At 40.2% G+C, this 25,515-nt stretch overlaps 1 protein-coding gene across 2 annotated transcripts in view; it reads right to left on the bottom strand.

Moving 5' to 3' along the window:
- The window catches only part of COL4A2 (collagen type IV alpha 2 chain), a 245,114-nt gene that overhangs the window by 42,664 nt on the left and 176,935 nt on the right, over positions 1-25,515 (bottom strand). For both annotated transcript variants that reach the window (XM_048855079.2, XM_075129799.1), the window contains exons 21-29: positions 22,384-22,476; positions 21,613-21,776; positions 16,239-16,311; positions 16,036-16,142; positions 13,313-13,514; positions 12,404-12,463; positions 11,506-11,568; positions 8,103-8,210; positions 4,548-4,769 (exon numbers count right to left, since the gene is read on the bottom strand). In XM_048855079.2, the coding sequence (XP_048711036.2) occupies positions 4,548-4,769; positions 8,103-8,210; positions 11,506-11,568; positions 12,404-12,463; positions 13,313-13,514; positions 16,036-16,142; positions 16,239-16,311; positions 21,613-21,776; positions 22,384-22,476 (1,092 nt within the window). The remainder of the gene's footprint in view (positions 1-4,547; positions 4,770-8,102; positions 8,211-11,505; positions 11,569-12,403; positions 12,464-13,312; positions 13,515-16,035; positions 16,143-16,238; positions 16,312-21,612; positions 21,777-22,383; positions 22,477-25,515) is intronic.

Below are 25,515 nucleotides of genomic sequence, written 5' to 3'. Positions count from 1 at the left end.
TGAGCAGAGATGGAAGGTGAAGAGGAGAGGTAATTTGAGTGTTCTGAGTTCTCTTTTCTTATGCCTTTCCCCACTCTTTGAAGATTACCCCCAGCTGGGATTCAGGAGACAGTCAGTCTGTTTGCACTGGACCTCCAGTTGTTTTCCATTGCTAATATGTAAAGTTCTTGATCTCAACCTCCTTCCTGCCAAAGGATGACCGCTTATCTAGGTGATAGAGGTGATAGTCTCTGATGTTTATTTGATTATGCTGATACCCCAGTGCGTCTTTGACTCTGAAAAACTAGTTTGAGCCTGCTTTTCTAACTTTGTAATATGTTACAGTAACATCATTTCTATACAGTAGAGTCTCATAACTTTACATACAAAGTTGCCACACATGTTTTACCAGGATAATAATGTTCAGTAGATTATGAGTTTCCAAATGATACCTCACAAGGCATACTTTGTACAAAATATTTCATAACCATATAAAAGTGGTGAATATGGGGTACTGGGTGTCACACGGGGTACAGGATATAACAATCACAAACAAGGGGTGAGGGAAAGGGACTGTGGGAAGAAAGACGGTTTGTAGCAGTGAAAAGTAATGAAATACACTGATTATTAAATACACATTTAATTAGTTTTCTCTTTATTCTGGGCAATCCTTATGCATGCTAAGTAACATTTACTCATGTAAGTGATTCCATTTGGTCTTATGGGAAGGTATTTGAAAACTTCAGTGGAATTATTCCTAATTTATACTTTTGTAACAGAGTAGAATTTAGCTCCATACCTTAAAAATGGCTAAACATTTTAAAATTTCATACAGAAGAGTAAAAAAAGGAAATCACTCACACATGAATGTTTGTATGTTACATTTTATGCTTGAAACAATTATGTCAGTATTGCAAAATGGATGGAGAATAGAAAGGCTGACACTGCATGTCCTTTACAGTAATTACTTTCTGTTAATACTGAAAATGTCACTTTTATATAAATAATTATACACAAAGTCTAAAGTCACTGAACTTTTCTCTTTTCCATCCCTTCTTTAATTTGAATTTTGGCCTTCTTTACAGGAAACCTACTTATGAGTTTTGTTGACTATTTTCTTTTTCTCAAATGAGTCTAGTGCTTATGAAAGGTGCCAGATTACTCTCTTCATCCATTTCTCCTACAAGCAAATTTTTGCCTTGACTGGAGACTTTCCCGCAAATGGAATATCCTCTCCAACGCTGATCTGCCAACTCACCTCTCCTCATTTAAATCCCTCCTGAAAACGGACCCCTTCCACAATGCCAGGCAAGAGTGTTTGATTTTGTATCTTATCTGCCTTATTTTTCATACATATTTAAAAAGCAAAACATAGGGACATAGGACCTCCTGAATCATGGAGTCCAGTTTTCTACTGCAGGCAACCCCCTTATACAATACTATACATAACATTAAGAAGGTGCTTCTTAAAACTAGTGCATTACTCCTATTGGGCACTGTACCAGAACCACACTCTGTTGATTAGAAACCATCTTATTTCCAGTCTAAATTTATTCATGACCAGTTTATACCCTTTTGTTCTTGTGCCAACATTAAACATGTAGTTTAAATAGCTCTTCATCCTCCCTGGTGTTTACCCTGCTGAGGCAAGTATAGATAGCAATCATATCCACACTCAGCCTTCATTTTGCTAGGCTAAACAAGCCAGGCTCCTTTAGTCTCCTCTCATAAAATAGGCTTTCCATTTCTCCGATCATCAAAACAAAAACCCCTTCACTGAACCACTGTGCTGTGTACCTACCTAAATAGAGTGATCACAGAATTATGTTGCCCTTGTCCTCCTTCCCTACAATCACCCCTCATTCCCTTCACATCTAAAGGGGGGACTTTCAAACAAACAAAGGGTAGCTAAGTGCCCAAATGCTATTGAAAGTCACTGGGAGTTGGGTGCCTAACTCCCATTTGTGCCTTTGAAAAGCTCATCACAAAATTTAAGGTGTTAGCTCTTTAAATAGCCTCAAAGATATTTAATATCCTAACTTCCAATGAAATCAATGGAAGCTAAGATGCTAACTGCCTCTGAGGAGCAGGGCCCATGTCTTTTTTTTGTCTTCAATAAAAAGCTCAGCATAATTTTTGTTCTCTATGAAATAAAAAACAACACACAAAAAATTGACAGCAGTGAAAGCTGGATTCATAAACAAACAAATACAATTAATAAATAAAATATTTATCTACTGAGTGAGTAGCAGCAATACATATCTAACTGCCAAACTAGCATGCTTAAACTTGATCAGAAGTGGCCACACACTCAGGGATGAGTGGGCAGCACTAATTCCATATTCTGTTCTTTGCTTTCTGCTGAGTTTACCAGCAAGGGTTTCCGCTGTGATGTGGAGACCTGGGAGCTGAGACTGTCAACTCTTTCCCCACATAGGACTCTGAAAAGCCATGAAAGAGTAAAGACTTGTGTTCACTACTAAACTAAGACAGATTTGAACTGCTGACATAGAAAGAAAAGCCTCAATATCTCATTATCAAGGTTTATGTACCGTGGGTTAAAATTAACTCAAATTTGGCATCAGCAACCCCTAATTATGTGGCACGCTGGGGGCCGCAGACTGGAAATTCTGTCAGAGCTTCAGGTAAATTCAAACCCCAGAGTGTGACAAACTGTACCCCGTGTTCACCACTTTTACAAGATGATGATACATTTTGTACAAACTATGACTTTTAAGGTATCATTTGAAAACTCATAATCGGCTGAACATTATTGTTCTGGTAAAATATGTGTATCAACATAGTATGTAAAGTTAAGATTCTGTTGTATAACATTCCTGTAACATGCTCCAAGTTCTTCAGCGACAAAAGACACATTGATGCCCAGGCCAGGTATCAGCATAATCAAATGGACCATCATGAACTATCACCTGCCTAAACAGCCATTCTTTGGCAGGAAAAAGGGTGGGAGTGAGAACTTTATATATTGGCAAAGACAGAGCTGGGGGTTTCCATGTAAACAGACTGGCTGTCGCCTAAAACACAGCTGAGATAATCCTCCAGAGAGGAGGAGGGTATAAGAATGAGAAACAGAGGTCACCAAATCACCTCTTTCTCCCCTCGTCTCCACTCACATCAGCAACATTTGGTTTGAGAGACAAAGGAAACGTCAATGAACTTGGGAAAGGTCCAGTCCTGGCTGAAAGATACAGCCTGACTACTGTAAGCTTATGGTGGGAAACCCTTTTTGCTTTTAAGTTCACTTAGCTTGTAAAGTTAGGTATTAGTTTGCATATTATCTTTTTATTTTCTTTGTAACCCAATTCTGACTTTTATGACTCATTACTTGTAATCACTTAAAATCTACTTTTCTGTAGGTTTCAGAGTAACAGCCGTGTTAGTCTGTATTCGCAAAAAGAAAAGGAGTACTTGTGGCACCTTAGAGATTAACCAATTTATTTGAGCATGAGCTTTCGTGAGCTACAGCTCACTTCATCAGATGCATACCGTGGAAACTGTAGCAGACTTTATATATACACAGAGAATATGAAACAATACCTCCTCCCACCCCACTGTCCTGCTGGTAATAGCTTATCTAAAGTGATCATCAGGTGGGCCATTTCCAGCACAAATCCAGGTTTTCTCACCCTCCACCCCCCCACACAAATTCACTCTCCTGTAGTTAATGAACTTGTTTTATCTAGACCAATGTGTTTAGATTGAAGTGTTATCTCCACTTGAAATAACAGAGTCTGTCATTTTCCATTGATAAAATGATGGACTTTCTATTAGCTTCTATTGTCCAGAAGGACAGTACAAGATGCACATTTCTGGGGAAAGCCTGGGACTGGGAATTTGCTGGTATTGCCCTGTATGTAATTCATGAGTGACTGGCAAGAGCATTCATGTAATTCAGCTGGGAGTGATTTTGCATGCTAGAGGCTGTGTGTGAGCATGACCAGGGGTGGCTGTTCTCACAGCAAAGCAGTGTAAAAGGCACCCCAGACTGGAGAATTGAGGGGACACAACAGTCCAGATTGTGTCCTGGGGAATGCCATACAGAGGTTTTTATTGAATTAAACAGGAAAAGTGAATGATGGAATCAGTGCTGTATCCCTTCTGTTATTTATTATGGGCCAGACTTTATCACCCTTACTCCTGTTGAGTGGTACCATACTTTGCAAGTCAGCCCATTCACATCAGTGGGACAACTTGTGAAATATTGTACCCTCTCTACTTCATTAAGACTGGCAGAATCTGGCCTTTTGATATCACATTTTAGTTGATTTTACTGTGTCCTGAGTTTTCAGTGTGCTGCATTGTAGAAGCTGCTGGGGGAAGCTAGAGGTTTTGGCAGCTATGGAGGGGACACTTGTGTCTCTTGGTACCTAGGGAAGGTAAGGGAGCTAGTTTAGGATTGTGGGATAAACGAATTAGTTGGATGTACTGCTAACCTGATCAGCAGCTCTTCTGCATACAAACAAAGCCCTTCCAATTAAAGCTTTGCTGAAATCTGAAATCTGCCTTTCCTTTTCCTGAAACATTACTTTATTTAAAATAACATTTACCTCTAATTCCTGGTACTCCATGATCTCCTTGTAGGCCTTTCAATCCTGGGAATCCAGATGGTCCAAAATCCCCTGGGGTGCCCGGTGCTGCTCCTAAAACTTCACCTGCAATTCCTTTTGGACCTGCAGGCCCTGGGGCACCTGGTTTTCCTGCACTGCCTGGATTCCCCTGTAGCCCTGGTAGACCTGGTGGGCCTCCATCTCCCCGGGATCCAGTAAAACCTAAAGGCAAAATGACGATCACCACGTGGCTAACCATGACCAAAACATTGTATTAGATATTAAAAGTGTCAGATGCACCATAATAATGTAAAATATTGTGTCAAATAATTTTAATTTGTTTAATCCCACAGACTTTTTGCTGAATGCTAATGCAGGAAAGTGTGTATTATTGAAATATAAAGCAGTTGTAGGGCATATAAACTGTCAAATATGAACAGTGGGTACATTTATAAAGCACCTCATTGACCTACGGGCTAGATTCACAAAGGAACTTGGGCACCGATCTGCCTCTTTAGGTAACTAAATCCAGCATTTAGGCATCACTGACATTCACAAAACCACTGCTCAGCTGCTGCCTGTGTATGTGCCTAAATCCTCACAGGTGCTTAAGTTTCCACTCATGGGCAGGCAAATAGTCACCTGTACCCTGATGCTGCCCCATATCTAAACGGACTTCTTACAGCTTTGCTCATGCCTAAGTCCTAGCCAGATTCTCAAGTGAGGCATTCCCTGCCTAGCTTGCCTGCAGGGTCTGATCCAGGATGCATGCTTAGAGCATGCCTAAGTCCACCCAAAATAGAGCTAGGGTGATCAGGTGTGAAATTTTTGGGCTGGCTTACAAACAGATCACCCAGAATGTCCAACAGCCCAGTGGTTAGGGCCTTATCTGGGAGGTGGAAGGACCCACATTTGATCCCTATTATTCCTGATTGGAGCATGGACTTGAGCCTGGGTCTCACACATCCCCGTGGAGTGCTGTGACCAATGGGCTATAGAGTTAATTTTTTAGTTTTTCTTTTTTGGAAAAGGTTCAGAAAAGGGCAACTAAAACGATTAGGGGTTTGGAACGGGTCCCATATGAGGAGAGATTAAAGAGGCTAGGACTTTTCATCTTGGAAAAGAGGAGACTAAGGGGGGGATATGATAGAGGTATATAAAATCATGAGTGGTGTGGAGAAAGTGAATAAGGAAAAGTTATTTACTTGTTCCCATAATATAAGAACTAGGGGCCACCAAATGAAATTAATGGGCAGCAGGTTTAAAACAAACAAAAGGAAGTTCTTCTTCACTCAGCACACAGTCAACCTGTGGAACTCCTTGCCTGAGGAGGTTGTGAAGGCTAGGACTATAATAGGGTTTAAAAGAGAACTGGATAAATTCATGGAGGTTAAGCCCAATAATGGCTATTAGCCAGGATGGGTAAGGAATGGTGTCCCTAGCCTCTGTTTGACAGAGGGTGGAGATGGATGGCAGGAGAGAGATCACTTGATTATTACCTGTTATGTTTACTCCCTCTGGGGCACCTGGGGTCGGCCACTGTTGGTAGACAGGATACTGGGCTGGATGGACCTTTGGTCTGACCCGGTATGGCCATTCTTATGTTCTTGCTCTGGCCCAATTAATATTTAATTACCTGTACAAAGTGGAGCAGCTCCAACAGGAGAGACTGAGAAAGAGCTACCCAAAATACCCCAGAGCCTGGTGGTCGGGCCACCCAGCAGTTTGATTGTGGGAGATCTGGGTTCAAGTCCCTGCTCTAAATCAGGCACAGTGGGGGTTTGAAAACTGATCCCAGCTGAGTGCCCTGATCACTGAGCTATTGGCTATAAGAGGGTGAGGGGATGTCTCCCTCTGTTCTTTTCCTGAGAAAAGGCTGACCAGCACTTTTGTGGATGTGGGCCTAAGTCGCACTCCTCTGCACTGGCTAGCTTAAGCAACTCCCAGCTCAGTTTGGGGCTTCTGTGAATCCCTTTCTTAGGCACCTAACTCTCCTTATACAATTCATGGGGAGCCTGAGTGACTAACTCAGGGCTGTGAATTCCACTGGGTGGCAGGGCACCTAGGAGTTTGGCATTACAATGCTTAAGTCCCCTTTGTGAATCTAGCTAGCCCTTAGGGGCCCAAGTCCCACTGAAAGCTATGTCACTTGGGCACTTTTGAATATTTTACCCCGCATCATCTTAATACCATGGGGCAATAAAACAGTGATTGTAAACAAAAAAGCTGGTTTGCTAAGCAATATGGGTGGGATTTTCAATTGCACATACATGATTTAGGAGCACAAGTAAGAATGACATTAGGATTTAAATTTCTAAAACCACATAGATGTGAAAATATCACATTATGTCTTTTTTTCCAGTGAATGCTTGGCTAAAATGATGCAGATGACTTTTGCAGAGTATTATGGGGAAACTCCAGTCCTCACTTTCTCCTGCCTGATTATCTTGCCTGAGCACAGTCTGTCTCAGCAGCAGGGCAAGAAGACTCCCCTCTAGGTTACAGGCCAAAAGAAGATCTTCAATGAGGAAATTCCAGGCAGGTTTCAGGAACCTTAGTGAGGAGGACAACAGGATCCACATCACCCCACATGACCCTCCTGTCTTGCCCTTTCATCCTGTATGCGCCATGTAGGAAAGCCCTGAAGAACTGGATTCTCAGCAACACAGGAGGAGTGCACCGCCAGGGCTGCCACTCCCACAAATCTTGTTCCTCGGGCAACGGAACTGAGTTGTTTTCACTGCCAGAGCCCCTTCTCACCTTCAGAGGTAGGGGCATGATTTGTTCTGAGCTGCATTTAGGTATCCCTCACCAAAGGATGCATTATGCAGTAGTTTTGTTTTAAAGCTATATTAACCGTCAACCACTCTGACTTACGACAAGCCCCTCATACCAACGTTCCCAGGGAAACCAAAATAACTAAATAAAAGTATATTTAATAAATACAAAAACAGGTATTTGATGCATACTTAATACAATACACATAAAAGGTGTTGTAGGTACTATACACTTGTAAACACTGTACTTCCAAATGGGGATATATTCAGCGACCTGTGGGCGGGGTGCATATTTAGCTACTGGATTGTGAACCTAAGATACATATATGTTCTTGTCTTGGTGTGTACAATGTAATTCATGTTTCTGCTACTAAGAGTTAAATGGATGCATTCATAAGTGCCTTTTCTTCACTTATGCATTTTGTTTCAGAAGTGTAAGTATGAATATGCTCCAGCTGGAGTGTGAAAATCTCATTATTGAAGTATCATTGTTTAAAAACCAATGTCATGGTATTTTACTATTACCTTTATACCTCTGCACTAGGGGGGACTTGGAAAAGAGGAAAATGGATATTCTTTCATAATTATGTACAAACAACATTTTCCAATGAGAGAAACTTTTGGCTTCACAAGATACCTTAGGTTGATGTTATATTATTGTCTGAATGCTGAAGGGAAGACAAATTAATATTTACACCTGGACTAGTGTGTTGAGGTTCCCATGACTACTGCAAACAGAGCAGAAGTACTCAAAGAATAGCTAGTGACTTCAAGATACCTCGAGGACCTGGAAATCCTTCACGACCTGGATCACCATGTGAACCTTTTAGCCCTTGGAATCCATCCAGACCTGGTTCACCTGGAATCCCTTTAGCACCTTTTGCACCTAAATTATGCATAAAAAAGTAACAAATCAGATCCAAACGCAAAGTAAATATATGCATAAATGCAGACAAATATGCTAATAAATATCATAATGATGTATCTTAAGATTTATGGATCGACTTTTATCACATTTTGTCTTCAGTGGAATTTATGCACAATCTTTGACATATTTTACACCTTAAATTTATCATTATGAACTACAATTTACTTTGTTGTCTCTTATATTGCACAGTAGTTTTTCTGCATTAATTTGCTAGCTCTGACAAAATAGGATGATGTTACTTAGATGAAGAACCACTTTACCTTATTTATTGATAAGAGATTATTACTGATAGCTAAAGGTTTTTTATTTCTAGAGTTGTTGACTTTAAAATTCAAGACTGTTTTATGATTGCTGTTTGTTTTGTGGAAAGTTCCATTAAAAAAAAAAAAGGCCAGGATTAAGGAGCACTGTCAGAACTGTGCAGCCTGAGTATGATCTTCCTAGTGCCAGCACTGTGCCAACAGCCTCTCAATGTTATGAGCAGAAAATTCACTTAATTTAAAGAAAAATACTAGAATTGCAGGTAGAACTGCAAAATTTAAATGTGCCTGTTACCCAAATAGCACTGTTAACATTTAGTTTTGTTTTCCTTCCATTAATTGTTGTGCTAGACAAAAAGCCTCTCTCTATAAAGTAGGCAGCAGGTACAGAGGGCAACAAATATCATATTTCAGTAACTGATTATATTAGGGTAGCTAGTTTTAACATTAGCACCAAACAATAGTAAGGAAAATATGTTTCATTTCACAACCCAGTTTAGTTTAATCCAAGCTTTGCCAAATCTATTTCAATGTATGGTTGCAAGCAAAAGCAGGAAAGGCAGTTTGAGTATCCTTTTTAAAGAAAAGTTACATGGGCCCTCAGGACAGAACTTAGGACAGGCTGTTTGAGTCGCAGGACAGAATTTAGGGCAGGTTGTTTAATACCGTGTTAGGAATTTCACAGGAATAGAGGACTTAAGGACGTGAGACGACAAAGATCCCTTTTTTTCTGGCTATGCTGTGTCATTGGTGCATAGATCACCGAACCAGTTCATTAATTGTACATGGCACAGTTACAGCCTAGCTAAAAAAAAGGCAGGAAACCTTATAACCAAAAGACAATAATGAAAGGTGACATAGCATAAATTAGACATGGGTAATTTGGTGAGAGCATAAATGAATGTGACTTTGTATAATACTAAGGGGGTACAAGGACAGAGTTATGGCAACAATGGGTTGTGGAAAAGTATAAAATAAAGCAGGACATTTACTCCTCCTAGTGTTCAATATTCATATTCCTTGGGGTTGAGGGAAACAATGCCATGGAGACAGCATTCATTGCCACAGATCAGCAGGGTTCTCTTCCCCCCTGCCTCTGGAGCCTGAGGGGATGGTAGCAAGCTCTTACAGTTATTGAAAGATGCCAAGATGCATATTCAGGGGATGGCAGCAAGGTCTTATAGTTATTGAGATGAGTTATTGAACTGATGAAGATGTTTATCCAAGAGATGGACACACAGATGAGGAGCTTTGTTTACAACAAAAACAGACCAATGCCTAAAATAACACACACATGAATCTGATGGCATGGAAGCATCAGTGTTTAGAAGGATTGTGATTAAGAAGTAAATCTGACTTCATTCAAAATCATTGGAAAGATGAAAAATTCACATAAAATTACATAGGAACTGAACCATCCTAATGAGTAACAGATATACCAAAACTTTCAGAGAAAATCATTTTGCACAACATTAAAAACCACCTTCAGAAGCACTGATTACAGTGCCAAAATACATAGTCAAATAAAGAAATGTAAATCTGAATTATTCAACATGCTGCAGTAACAAGAGATAAAAAATAGCAAATCCCATTAAGAAATATGAATGAGTCATTACTTAAACCATAACAACAACAACAACACACTTCAGATTTAGTTTAAAAGGAAAATTTGACCTTAAACACGGTAGCCCAGATCTTTGGCCAGAGCTGTGGCCCAAAAATGCAAGGCACAGTTCGGGAAGGCTGTAAAGAGGGACTTCAAGCTCCCCTAACACTAAAGGCTGCTTTAAGTTATGTCAGTTACCAGTGTTCCAGGGGGTTAAATACAGCGGCTGTGGATCAGCAGGGTTTGGAAAGCCCCAGACCGTGCCTTCTGCTGCCCCCACCAAAAAGCACTGAGGCGATCCTCCTAGGATTGGATAGACCAATCTTGGAAACAAATATTGCTGGGAGCGCTGAGCAAAGCAAACCCACTGCATCAGATGATCTGGGCCTACTTATTTAGAGTTCCATTGAGACTTTAGGCCCAGCCCTGTTTAAGAGGCTGTGTATAATTATAGGACCCCAGGAGGAGCACTCAGAAGGCATTATGACAATTCCTCCACTACATCCACTTGCTTCCAGGGCTAGTAATTTATTACACTCTTCTAGGGATTAGCATATTCCCTGTAATGTGCCCAGCCAGACTTTAACCCCACCCCGCCTCTGTTTGCCCCCTGGCTCTTGGTGTGGAGAGTACCAAGTAGGGAGCAGCCACTGCTCTCCCCACTGCCGCAGAAGCTTCAATCCATGAGGTTCCTGCACAGCTCCTCAGGGAGTGAGGGTGTAGGGGTGGGGTGGGGATGATAGCACCTCAGTACTCTCCTATGCACCGCACAGAACCAGGGCAAAATCCAACCTTTAGTGGTTTTATTAAACTGTGAAACTCCACTGATTTTTTTAAAGGCATATGGTACAGTTGAAAGAAACATGGGCATTGATGAGGAGGCTGCATGGAGAGAAGAATGAACTGGGTGATTGAATAGAGGACTGTTCCATCTCTAATATCTATTCTACTATAGAAGGCATATATCATCTGGCGTGTTTATTTTGATTTTTGCCACTTTCTTAAAAGACAACTGCTTAAAGCCCCACTGACTCCTTATACCTGGTTGTCAAACGATAGTCACAAACAGTGTGGATTTGTGACTAAATGTAATGACTGTTCATAGAGAAAACCATTGTTGGTGGCTGATTTTGTTACGGAATTGAAATTCATGAGTGAGAAGAGGATTAATGCATGTGGTGCAGCCATTATGTATCATACACATTGTATCTATTTTCCTTTGTCAGTCTCACCCCCTCGCCCAAATTTTAACTTTAAAGTCTCCTTTATTCTCATTTTAAAATATATTTAGTCTAAGGACACAACTAGAGTCAGGTTTAGCAAAAGCTAATTCCAAATGTAGTGTGTAAGGTAAATAAATGTTTCAAAAGTAAAGGCACAACATTACCCATAGCTCCTGGCAATCCTGGCTTTCCTGGGGCTCCTTTTGGTGCTCTCACGCATTCTGCCCCTACAAATAAACATGATCAGTGGAGTTCCACTTACTCATCTGCTGTGTATCTCATTGTTTTTGTGACTTACAATAACTTTACTATGATTAAAGCTAGCAATTATTTCCCTTAGTAAAACGATAAAAATCAAAAGTTTTATTAAATCATTTTATATAGCAATATGCAGCATAACTCATGTTGACAATGAATTAAGAAAAGTTGTTCATTTTATTTCACTGGAACCTTTGCTGTGCTAATAGCAGTGAAGAGATCAGACGTTATTATAACACTTGTATGGCCAAATTTTCAAAATGGCAACTCACTTTTTTCTGGAAGCAATTTAAAAATCAAACAAATGAATTCAGTTGCAGGTGAAAACTAGAATACTTGTTCCTTTAAATACCAAATTGCACTGATACTTTTTACCTAAACATAGAGTACTTCTCACAAATGGTTTGCTACATTGTACTTGTGAAAGTTTGCTTAAAATCTCTTTGGAATCTAATTTCAGTTGTTTTTTGTAATTTCAGATAGTTATTACAAACCACATGATAATTGTTTTTTTTTAATCACAATAAACTCAAGGGAATAATGAACCAACTAATTTTTGGTCTGCAGGGATGAACACCATTAATTTAAAAACACATGCTACAATCAAATTACTGGTTAGTTGTATAGCACAAGTGTCATTATTCGTGACCTGAATTTTAAGCAGTTTTACAGATGGAGTTATCTCCAAGAAATGGCAACATCAAAATTAGTCACCAGGAATCAGTAAGCACGTTGTCATGCTGTATGTGCCCCAGAGATCGAAAGATTAAAATGTTTCCAAGCCATCTTATTTCTGTACTGTACCTGACCAAACTGTCTTGGTGCCATCTCCCCTAGAAAGATCTTCAGTAACTTGGTTACAATCTACCCGGGAAGTATGAGAAAAGAGAAACAAGCAAGATAGACTCTTAGCATTTTAAACAAAATGTGAAAAATTACAAAACCCAAACTTCTCAGTTCTAACTGCAGATGCCTATTACAGCATCAGCTGATGCACTGTGTCTAAATTATTGTGCACTGGATAAGTCTCATAAATTAAAGAATGAAAAGACAGCCACTAGTTTTAAAATACTTGGAAAAAATGGTGAGCCGCATCTAATTCTAACAAAGGAGAGTTCATGTAATGAAGTAAAATATTTGTTTTTGATATACAGTGAGAAATAAGAAATGACAGATCTTCCTCTCCCTTCCCCTTACACATGAAAAGGCTAGTATACTGAGACCAGCCCTGCAGTCTAGCAACGGCACCAAATAATTGAGGGACCTCTGGTTGGGTACCAAGATCCCAGTCAGAGAGCTTTAAAGGATCAATATTTATGCCCTGATGAGGAGCGGGGCGGGGGATGGGGGAGGGTGTTCACGCTTCTCTCTTATCTCTGGTCAATTAATGGAGTAGGTTTGATTGGGACCGACCCAAGGAAAGACAGCCAAAACGCAAGGTATGTATAAGTAATATGTTCTTTCCCCTCGCTCAAAAAAGTTAAGGTTTTACTAGCTAATAGTGCCAAATTTGTAAACTTTATTTAAATATCTGAAAGGAAACTATTGAAGTATTTCTGTTCGATTTCTGACCAGATAATATAACAAACTCCTTCTTATTCATACAGACTCACTATACTGCCTTGTCAGTGAGTAGATTTACATGATGTTTTGCATATGACCCAGTACTGATCCCTAATGACTTTAACATAAGAGACATGTGATCACACATACCTAATTGGGCAGGTGTACCTCGAGGACCTGGGGGACCTTGAAGCCCTGGATTTCCATATGTTCCAGAGTCACCTGGAGGGCCATGGTATCCTTTTGGGCCAGGTAAGCCTGCACCTGGCAGACCAGTTTCTCCCAGAAAGCCTTTTTCACCTTGTGTTCCTGGATAACCAGGGTCCCCTGGTGAACCTCTTACACCATCACCCTATGGGAAAACAGATTAAATATACAGAGATGGGCACTTTGACTTTGCATAAGAATAAACCTCACCCAAACAATTAAACAATTTTTCTTATTATTAGTAATTGGTAGATGGTCAGTTTCCATGTATCATGGCCATTTACAAGGGTGACATCAGCAAAAAAATCTTAAACGTAATAAGGTAACATGTTAACTTAGATGTGTGACATTGCACTCCATATACTTTATGGAAGTATTCTTATGAATATGACATAACTGGAATATGCTTTATGCTAAATACCCCTTGTATGGTGTCATTAAAAAGCCTGTAATCTATTAGGTGTGTTCATCCTATTTATCTGCATGTATTATTTCTATATCTGGAGTTAGGAGAATATGATATAAACTTGTATCACTGATGTAAATATATTAAGTGGAGGCTATTAAGGGTGCTCCAGAAATAATCAGTTGTAAATGGCCTTAGTTACTTGAAAGTCTTCCTGTGTACGTGTGGGCCAGCCCATGGGGAATGGAGACTAGGGGTTTTACAGTGACATGTGATCATGTCACCTGATAATGAAATCCATCTTAAATCTGGTACTTTTCCATTCAGAAGGTAGGGTGGGGACCAAGAGAGACAAAAGATTCCCGTCTTGTGCCAAAGTTATAAAAGGGGGTGAAGCAGGACAAAGGAGGAGGCCAGTCATGAGAAAACCCCATCTTACCACCTGAAATGTCTTCTGGATCCAACAAGGACTGTACCAGGAGAAAGGACTGGCCCAGACTAAGAAAGAGTCTAGTCTGTGAAATAAGCTTATTGGAACATCTCTGAGGGCGAGATATTACCTGTATTCAGTTTCTTAATGTATTATGCTTTGACTTGCGTGTTTTTGCTTTATTTTGCTTGGTGACTTACTTTGTTCTCTCTGTTATTACTTGAAACCACTTAAATCCTACTTTTTATACTTAATAAAATCACTTTTGTTTATTAATGAACCCAGAGTAAGTGATTAATACCTGGGGGAGCAAATTGCTGTGCATATCTCTCTATCAATGATATAGAGGGTGAACAATTTATGAATTTACCCTGTATAAGCTTTATACAGAGTAAAATGGATTTATTTGGGGTTTGGATCCCACTGGGAGCTGGGTGCGGGAGACAGGTAACCTGCTGAACTGTTTTCAGTTAAGTTTGCAGCTTTGGGGGCATGGCCCAGACCCCGGGTCTGTGTTGCAACAGGCTAGCATGTCTGGCTCAACAAGGCAGGGTTCTGGAAGTCCCAAGCTGGTAGGGAAATGGGCTCAGAGGTAATTCCAACACATCAGGTGACAGTCCCAAGGGGGGTCTCTGTGACCGAACCCGTCCCAAGTTGTATAAACAGGGATGGTACCAACGAAACAAACATCCATTGACAGAACATTCCACCTGAGAGGGCTAAGGCTGGTGAATGCACATTGTTTGGGCTATGTGAACCAGTCATACACCACCTGTGGCTGTAAAGCTGAATGTGACTTTTGGGGAGTCTGTAGGTTCGATCTGAGAGCTGCTTACTCTGCCGAGAAATGCGTGGCAGGCCAGGTAGCACTGTGTAAGTTGATCAGAGTGTGACCAACATCATTTCACATCTCCCCAAGCAATCAAGTAAGGAGAAATAGGAGAGAGGAGAAACAGCATGACCCCTTTCTTAAAGAAGGCAGAACAACTAGAGCAGAAAAGGCAGGAGAGCGTAGAAAGTGTCAAATGGAGTTGTAGAGAAAGAGTAATTAACTGTGGAGTGGAATCATTACAATTAGAAATGGGTCAGGCCTGGTGTTTGAACCCAAATTAGATTTAGGCTGGTATAACAGTTCTGAAATCTTGGGAGCTTTCATATGATTTTGTTACAAAATGACAGATATTTCTTAATCCGCTGTTCTAATGACATTTCTGCCATCTTGAGCCAAAATATCATGAGAATAACTGTTCTTTCAAGATTGGTGTCACAATGAACCAGAAAATAGGTCCTTTTCAGATTTAGATTTGACTGATGACAACAATCAGAGGCATTCAGATTTGATGTTCTGGGTCTGGCCCAATTCTAGTTATGATGTCTGAGCCCAGTGCTGTGTCAATATGTGATGACTTTATGTTTTCAGGATGCATCACCCTAGTGAAAGCATAATATGCACTGTCAGGCAGCTGATCTGCGATTAATTTTTGTCTCTCCATAACTTCATTTTATAACCATGTAGCTCTCAAGAGATATTCAGTGTGAAATAACTTTATGTAAGTTTAAAAGGAGGGAAAACCAATAATAAATCATTGATGGAACAAACTGACCTGTCTGGGATATAAACTGGCATTAATTTGCTTAAATAAAATGGGAAAAGAATGGAAAATAATTAATATAATATGTAAATCTGATATGTGAATGCATCACCAACCAGTGAAGATAGGATAATAATTTATGATGGAGGCATGAAGGACAGCTCGGTTATGAGATGCTGAACTAAAGAAGTCTGTAATTAAATATGGTAAGCAAATATTGGATATAGTTGTTACTTACTGGAAGGCCAGGAAGCCCTGGTAAGCCATCTATACCATCTTTTCCTGGAAACCCATCTTCACCTTTAATGCCAGATAGTCCAGGACCTCCTGGGTCTCCTTTGGTACCTAAAGAAGTGCTCTCAATGTGAAATTACTCCTGCATTAGACAAAACGCTTATATGTAATTTGCAAATTGCAAGGGAAGTAGATTGCTTGCTTTACCTTTTGTTGTAACATATCTAGAATCTCCTTTCTCCCCTTTTGGCCCAGGAAATCCGACTGCACCGGGAAATCCCTGTTGATATCCATTTTAAATAAAGTTAATCAGAACTTTATTTAGGAAACAAATGGAAAAGCAATAGTTAAAAGTAAACCTGTGCACCAAGTGACCCTCTGTTCTTCAAAAAGCTCCTCAAAATGCACTTATTTCACATCTCTTTCTATTAATCATTTTCTCTATGGTGTTCCCATTCTTGAGCCTGATGTTTAATCAGTGTGTTGACGCTCTACTTTAGATAGTAAACTCCTTGGAACAAGGAACTTGTCCTCTTACATATCTGTAAGATGCCATGGACTCCTCTGGGAGAATATAAAATAATAGTGGTCCAGATTTGTTCCTGCTGACGCAGGCAGGTGCAATGTACATGTGCCTGGCCCCATAACCCCAGGGAGACTTGATCAAGAAGGAGGATAGGTAGAAATACCACTATCTATACTGTATGCAGGATTCTGAGGGGTAACGGCAGTTTTACAATTGCCAGGGACTCCTATGGAGGGGCAAAGTCTACTGAGGGAATACACCAAATTACTTATAGTTATAGTGGGAAGTAAGATAAATTCTGCAACCAATTCCCAGAGTAGGAAAACAAAACTGAGAATTTTTATTTATTTATTTGTGGGTTTTGCTCAGCATCATACTATGTGGAGGCCTCACAACACCTGTGTGATGTAGAAAAGTATTATTTTCCACATTTAATAGGTGAGGAGACTGAAGTATAGGGACGTTAAATGACTTGCCTTAAGTCACACAGAAAATCTGTGTCAGAAGTAAGAATAAAACTCAGATCTCCTGATTCCTGGTCCTTTGTCCTGATTACAAAACCACTGTAGCCTAGGATTAATCTAGCGTGCAAAGTGCATGTGTCACAAATAACAGGTTCTTTATTCAGGCAGCTACTTTGAGTTAATTAAGAAGATGAAATTGGTAAAGCACACCCAGAAACTTTATCAGCTTTCATTAATACAAATATAATTAAAATAATAGGAAAAATTATACATAAGTAGAAGAATGAGTACAAGAAAGTGGTTTCCTGCATTGTTCACACTTACTACCTTATGGAAACCATTAGAAACAAAGATAAAATTAAAAGTAAGTGAAGATCACCCCAAGAGGAAGGATTTGGGCCAGGCTTCCTACTCAGTTGCCCCATGTCATCATCCTGGTGTCCTAGTTAGGATTTATCTGACAACCTGTTATACATCTTTTCCCATTCCACCCATATACATCCAGGACCATACCTGATCAAGTCAGCTCTCAGCCCCCTATTCACATTTAGTATTCTGGCAGACCAATTTTAGAGTTCTGAATGTTCATCTGCAGTGTTCCGGCTGATTATAACTACATTTCCGACAGTTAACCCAACCATTTGCATCAATCCCTTTCCCAATAGTTTTGATACATCGATGTGGTTAGCTGTTATTACAAAAAGTCCCTAAGATGCTACCATTTGTTTGTTTGTGGTTTACCCGTTTATCAACAAATGCATTGGTAAACTATCACAAGATATGTACTGCTAAATTATATAACCTTAGGTCAAGCTTGTATCATTCCATAGCTTTCAGCCAAGCACATGATACTGTGCTGTCTTATACCCACTGCCAACTTCTACTAGGCCTCACTCTAAGCCCTTAACACTGAAATTCCTTAAGTCCTGTAACCAAGTCTATTTTTAATAAATATATTATTAAATACTTGCTGTTACAGCTTCAACAACTTCCATTCTTATTTCTATAAGCATGCTTAGCAGATAGATTCCATTTTACCCTAAACTATAGGCCTTCGAAGATCAGGTCAGGAGTCAACACCACCCTGATATCCACCTGAAGCTGCAAGTCAGTGATCTGGAACCAAAGCCCATCCCAAGGAAGTACGGCCAGCATGGTGACTATGGTGATTTAAGCCACGGGGACTTAGTTTAAAGGCCAAAAATAAGGCAGGTGTTGGGGCCTGAAGGCTATAGATTCAAACATTTTCTGCACCAGTAGATGTTCATATCACTGTTTTTTGTTGTGAGAAACATATTACTGCTGAATAGTCCAAGAGCCATGTCTGATGGATTTCCCTGCCTTCCTTTTACTTTGTGCCAGGGTACACAGAATATAAAGTAAATTGTCCAGTTCCATTTTAATTTTCTTAGAAGACTCATGTTCCAAAATCAATTACTAGTTCTTGGCTCCAAAGTAGACATGGAAATTATTTCTCTGCTGCCGAATATATGCAACATAGAGATTCACACTTCCATAAAGTCTTGTATAGACCAAATCTATGATAAACAGAAGCTGATTTCTCAACTCATATTTACAAGCTGCATTTAAATGTATGGCAAGCTTTGGTATAAATCTACCCCACGCTATCCTAGAAGTTCCATAATGCACTTAGATCTACCCCACTTTCAACTGGGAATAGATCAGAGTGCACTACAGAACTTTAGACCAGGGTCCACATGATACTTAATTTGTGGAAAGTTAGTGCAGGGTAGATTTAGACCCTAGCTTGCCATGAACTAAGCATTTGTACAGGCAAGCCCTTAGATATCAGTGTAGAGATGTGTATTTCAGATGTTCTTTTTTAAAGGCAAAGGAAGCCCTTGAATCTAATGTGAGGCCAAATTCTGACCTCAGTTAAATAGTTGTAAGTCTTGAGTAACTGCATTATATTAGTGAAAAGAAAAGGAGTACTTGTGGCACCTTAGAGACATCGGAATGCATCCGATGAAGTGAGCTGTAGCTCATGAAAGCTTATGCTCAAATAAATTGATTAGTCTCTAAGATGCCACAAGTACTCCTTTTCTTTTTGCGAATACAGACTAACACGGCTGCTACTCTGAAACCTGTATTAGTTAAGTGATTTTAGCTTTTCTATATTTTGCTTTGAAAGATGGTATATAATGTATTTTAGCATTGGGTGCTTGCCCAAAGTTTTACAGCTAATTTTTCTGTTCCTTTCATGCTCAACATCTTCAGTCACTTTGGGTCAAATTCAGTTTTCACTTATATTTATAGGTTTCAGAGTAACAGCCGTGTTAGTCTGTATTCGCAAAAAGAAAAGGAGTACTTGTGGCACCTTAGAGACTAACCAATTTATTTGAGCATAAGCTTTCGTGAGCTAGAGCTCACTTCATCAGATGCATTCAGTGGAACTTATCCGATGAAGTGAGCTGTAGCTCACAAAAGCTTATGCTCAAATAAATTGGTTAGTCTCTAAGATGCCACTAGTACTCCTTTTCTTTTCACTTATATTTATGTTAATCAGGACTAATTCTAATGAATTCAGTGTCATTCAATATAATTGACTGAATATATCCAATGAATTACGGAGTTACTCCTGACTTTGTTGCAACTGACAGTAAAGTCTGGATCAAAGTTATTGAAGATCTTCAGTTATAAAAGAGAAATATTACTTGTAAAAGTTTGGGCAAACTCCTACAACTGGTTGAAAATATTTTAGTCAAAAATATGTTTTGAGGGGTGGAAATTTTCTTGTAAAGAAAATTTTTGAAGAAGACTCAAAAGATCAGTTTTGTTATGTTCTGTTTAGGACAACCAATAACCAAGCCAAATTTTGGGTTTCAGTTGCTGTAAAACCAAAAAAAAAGTTTTGGTTGGGTTTTAGTTTTCCATCAAAAGCCTGACAAATTCCATTAAAAATTTGATATAAATGAAAAATCATCATTTTCTTTGAATTTTTTTGTTAAAATAAACTACATTTTTAACCAGCTCTACAAAAATTCCATTGCTAAAACAAGAGTCTCAGTCTCATTGAGGATCCAGTTCACAAAGCCCAATTCTGCTTTTATGTAGAACACTGTAATCCAGAAGTGGTTATTAAAACAGATGTGTAACAGTGGTGTGAATTTTAGTGGGAGCAGGATCAGGCTTGTTAGGTATGTTTCAGAGTAACAGCCGTGTTAGTCTGTATTCGCAAAAAGAAAAGGAGTACTTGTGGCACCTTAGAGACTAACCAATTTATTTGAGCATGAGCTTTCATGGTATCAGAACTTCCAGAGTGAAGAACAACAAAGCTAGTTTGGTGAGAATCACTTGTAAAACAGTTACAATATATTCCCTTTGAGTGAAAAAAGAGATCTTGGAGTCATTGTGGATAGTTCTTTGAAAACATCCACTCAGTGTCCAGTGGCAGGAAAAAAAGCTAACAGAATGTTGGGAATTATTAAGAAAGGGATAGATAATATGACATTACCTCTATAAATATTGTCTCTATAAATTGCAATATTTATTGCCTCTATAAATCATATTGCCTCTATAAATCCATGGCACGCCCACATCTTGAATACTGTATGCAGATGTGGTCGCCACATCTCAAAGACGATAAATTGGAATTGGAAAAGATTCAGAAAAGGGCAAAAAAAATTATTAGGGTTACGGACAGCTTCCATATGAGGAGAGATTAATAAGATTGGGACTTTTCAGCTTGGAAAGGGGGGATATAGTAGAGGTCTATAAAATCATGACTGATGTGAAGAAAGTAAATAAGGTGTTATTTACTCCTCATAACACAAGAACTAGGGGTCACCAAATGAAATGAATGGGCAGCGGGTTTAAAACAAACAAAAGGAAGTATTTCTTCACACAATGCACAGTCAACTTGTGGAACTCTTTGCCAGAGGATATTGTGAAGGCCAAGACTATAACAGGGTTCAAAAAAGAACTAGATACATTCATGGATGATAGGTCCATCAATGGCTATTAGCCAGGATGGGCAGGGATGGTGTCCCCAGCCTCAGTTTGCCAGAAGCTGGGAAGGGGTGACAAGAATGGATCGCTTGATGATTCCCTGTTCTGTTCATTCCCTCTGGGGCACCTGGCATTGGCCGCAGTCAGAAAACAGGATACCTTTGGTCTGACCCAGTATGGCTGTTCTTATGTTATGTTCTTAAACAATTGTTGGTAAGGTAGCTATTTTATCAACAACGCAAAAATATTGATTTGTGGCTTTTAAGAAGACATAATATCACAAATAAGATTCTCACAATTCAGCAACTAGACACATGCATTTTGTTAGAAACAACGTTAAAACCCAGCCCTACTGGCATTATCATCATCTTGTCAGCTAGCAGTAGATTTATTAGAGTTGGTTGAAAAATTTTTTTTGAAACATTTTTTGATGGACAATGATTTGATTTGCCAAAAAATCTGTTTTCATGAAAAACATTTGGGTTTTCATAAATATTTAAAGCAAAAATATGAATATTGAAGAAAAGTTTCAGTGAAAAGAAGCAATTTTAAGAAAAATTTTTTTCCTGACAAGCTCTAGTATGTCTCTGAAAAAAATGAATTAAAGAAATAAATAACTTACTTTTGCACCAGAGAAGCCTGGAAGACCATGCTGACCTTGATCTCCATTATCTCCTTTCCGCCCAGGATGTCCAGTTGGGCCTGGAAAACCTGGTGGACCAGGTGGACCAGCAGGACCCCGTCTGGCTTCCTCACTTTCAATACATTTACAGTCCCCTGTTTCACCTGCAGAAATGTGGGAGGGAGGAAAACATAGAAACTCATTGAAAACAAACATTTGGAAGAATTTCTTATGAGAAATCTTAGGTAAGATAACTTTAATACATTGGGGTTCATGGCCCTGTTGAAGTCGATGACAAAACTCCAATTTATGTTAGTGGGACCAGGATTGATCCCTAATGAAGACATAAGTATATAAAAAAAGAGCTTTATGGGGAAAAGAAATAGCCCTATGAGATATTTTTCTTATTGTGTTAGCACTAGGTCAAATTCTGCAGTCCTAGTTCAGATCATGCTCAGGCAAAATTCACCCTGAGCACAGCGAGTGTTTTGGATGAATAGGGACCTCTGGATTTGGCCCACTATTTGTTCTGTTTCAGAGTAGCAGCCGTGTTAGTCTGTATTCGCAAAAAGAAAAGGAGTACTTGTGGCACCTTAGAGACTAACAAATTTATTTGAGCATAAGCTTTCATGAGCTACAGCTCACTTCATCGGATGCAAAAGTGATGCAAATCCGATGAAGTGAGCTGTAGCTCACAAAAGCTTATGCTCAAATAAATTTGTTAGTCTCTAAGGTACCACAATTACTCCTTTTCTATTTGTACTGCCTTACCTTTAAATCCTTTTTGTCCTCGGAACCCAGGGAAACCTCGGCTGCCCGCCTCTCCTGGATCCCCTTGACGTCCCTTCAGTCCAAAAGGATAGCCTATGAGGTTAATGCATTTGAAATACAGCATTAATGTCTTGTATATTTACCCTTCCTGCCCTCCTTCCCATCTTTATCCTGTTTTGAGCAGCACTGCATCTGACTCTTCTCTCTCCCTGTGTGTTCCTGTCATCTACCAGCCACCTGACTCCTTCCCATCAGCCTTTCTCATTTTTAATCCTGGCGCTCTGTCTTCACAATGTCCCACACTCCTCCTTGGTGACTTCAGCTTCAATGTTGGTGACTCATCCCACCCCTTAGCTTCCCATCTCCTCACCCTCACCTTTTCATTTGACCTGCAGCCCCAGTTCAACTCTCACACTCACCCAAAGTGCCATTTACTTGACATGGTCTTTTCAAAGCACTGCTCACTAACCTCTCTATTGCTGAACTGCCCCACTCTGACCATCACTGGTCTCTCTCGATACTGCCCATTTTCCTCCCACCTCACCGTGCCTGGCCACCTGGTTCTTTTATGACTTCCAGACCGTCGATGTCATTGACTTTTTCTCTGCTCTCAGTTCTCTCCTCCCTGCTCTGTCTTCCATTGATATGGTTTTTGATTCTCTCAATATTTTCACTCTTTCACTCTCTTTTTGCCACTCTCTCTGTGTCTGCCTTGTCCATCCCCAGTCTAGGCTCACCCCTAACACCCGCTTCCTCTGCTCCTGCTCTTTTGCTGCAGTGTGTCTCTGGCAGAAATCCCGAGACGAGGCTGACTTCCTCCACTGTACATTTCTTCTTTCCTCCTTCAGTTCTGACATTTTCCTAGCAAAGCAGCTCTACTTCTCAAACCTGAGTCCTGCACCTGCAGTCTCAGCCATCTTTTCACCACCTTGGACTTCTTCCTCCACCCCCTCCCTTCTCCCGCCCTCATCTCCCTCTCTACTCTGGGTCTCACAGGTTTCTTCAAAGAGCAAATTGACAAAATATGACATGACCTTCCCCTTCCCCTCTGCTCACCTTCCCTTCCTCTCCTACCCTCTCTCCTTCTCACAGATACAGAAGTTTCTCAGCTGCTCACCTCTAACTCCTCCAATTCCCCCAGAACCACATCCCCTCTCCTTATTGCCCTTGCTTCCATTCTCCTCCCCTCCCTTCCCCTTCACCTCTCACTCTCCTCTTCCCATACAATACAAGGGTGCTTTAGTCTCTCCCACCTTATCAAAATCCTTGACCCACTTGCCTCTTCAACTATCACCCTGTTCCCTTCTCCCTTTAGTCTCTAAGCTCATAGGACATAATTTTACAATTGATGTCTGGAATTCCTCTCCTCCTATTCCATCCTAGACCCCCTCCAGTTGGGCTTCTGCCTCTTGCACTGCACTGAAACTGCTCTCATCAAAGTCTCTGAAGACCTCTTCCTAGCCAGATGCTCTATCCTCATTGTCCTTGACCTGTCAGCTGCCTTTGACACCATCAACCATACTTTTCTTGAAATCTGCCCTTCCTCAGCTCTCATGACACAGTTCTCTCCTGGTTCACTTCCTACCTCTCTAACTTCTCCTTCAGCATGTCCTTTTGAGACTACTCCTTATTCTCCCTCCACAGAGTTCCCTCCTTTGCCCAGGGACAAGAAGTAGAGAGAGAAGAGGAGAGGGCCATCTCACGCACAAACACAAATTCAATCATCATCTTTATGCTGATGACTCTCATCTGCCTCTCCACTCCAGATTGATCTCTTCCTTTCCAAACTAAAAAGTATCGGCCTATGTGATGTTGCCTCTGGGATGTCCATCTGTCAGCTTAAACTCGACATGGCCTAAACACAGCCCTTGCTTGCATCCATTCGAAACATGATCATTTTGCTAGCTCATTGCTTTGCATCCTTTGAGTGGCTCCCCCTTCCCCATCACATCAAATGTAAAACTACATGTCTTCATTTTCTAGGCTCTTCACAGACTGTCCCTCCCACCCCCCTCCCCATCATCTCTTGTAGGTTATCTAGTTGTCAACTTTCACCTCTGCTCTGACAGCGTCACCAGTTGGCTTCATCACATACTTGTTTAATTTTAAAACTAGCACCTTTGTGCTTTCTAACATGTTAACCCTCACACTTGGGGTGAGCTCCCTGTAAGCAACAACAAAGCCACCTCATTATCCTCTTTAAAATTCTTTGCCCTGATGCCTATAAAAAAACCTGACAATGGTTATGCAGCTGGTGTCCTGGGACCCCTGCCTATCATGTTGATCAGTGTTGTCTCACTGGTTCCTCATGCTGCCCTGTCTGTCTGTATCTACCAGTTTTCTCTCATCTTGTACTTAGATTGTAAGCTCTTTGGGCAGGGACAATCCTTTTGTTCTGTATTTGTACAGCACCTAGCACAATGGGTTCTGAGGCTCAGAGGTGCTACCACAATTCCGTTAATAAATAACTGCAGTATTATTGACATGCAGTATTGGTTGTACCACATTTGACATAATATAGTATATCTAAAACATTTCTAAATACTTAAAACTTAGAATTCCACAGGGTATATTAATGACAGTCTATTTACAATGAGTATACTGCATGGGTTTACTCTGTAAATTCAGTCAATGCATAAGCCTATGTCCCCAGCTGTGCCAGAGTTTTGCTTGGTTCAGTGGAAAGGTGACTTTAAGATATCTGGTTCACAATCCTTTACATCCCCCTCCTCAATCTCTGGGATTTCCATGGTCTGTTTCAACCCATGGTATATCTTGGAGCAGCTTCAACACTGCTTCAAATTTCACTGGCTAGCTGAAAGAACATCACACTCTGGCCCTACCCTACTGCCTCAGCATTCCAGACCCTCCTCCTACGTTGGGGGTGGGGGGTGCTTTGATGAAGTAGTTATTCCATGTTAGGGGAACGCTCGGCAGACTACTTAGGGCAGTTTTATGGTACCTACGTGAAAGGTCTACTGTATCACAAGCCAGGATCTAGTCCACAATCCTTTCATCAATGAAAGTTTAAAAAAATATTTAAAGCCATGTTTTTGTGTTCACTCCTAGATCAGATTGCTGGATTATTTTCTTTTAGCCATGGAGAGATAACCATGCTAATACTGCTAGATG

The sequence above is a fragment of the Caretta caretta genome, chromosome 1 (genome assembly GCF_965140235.1).
Source record: "Caretta caretta isolate rCarCar2 chromosome 1, rCarCar1.hap1, whole genome shotgun sequence".
NCBI classification, from domain to species: Eukaryota; Metazoa; Chordata; order Testudines; family Cheloniidae; genus Caretta; species Caretta caretta.
This window is presented reverse-complemented; position numbering and strand designations above follow the sequence as displayed.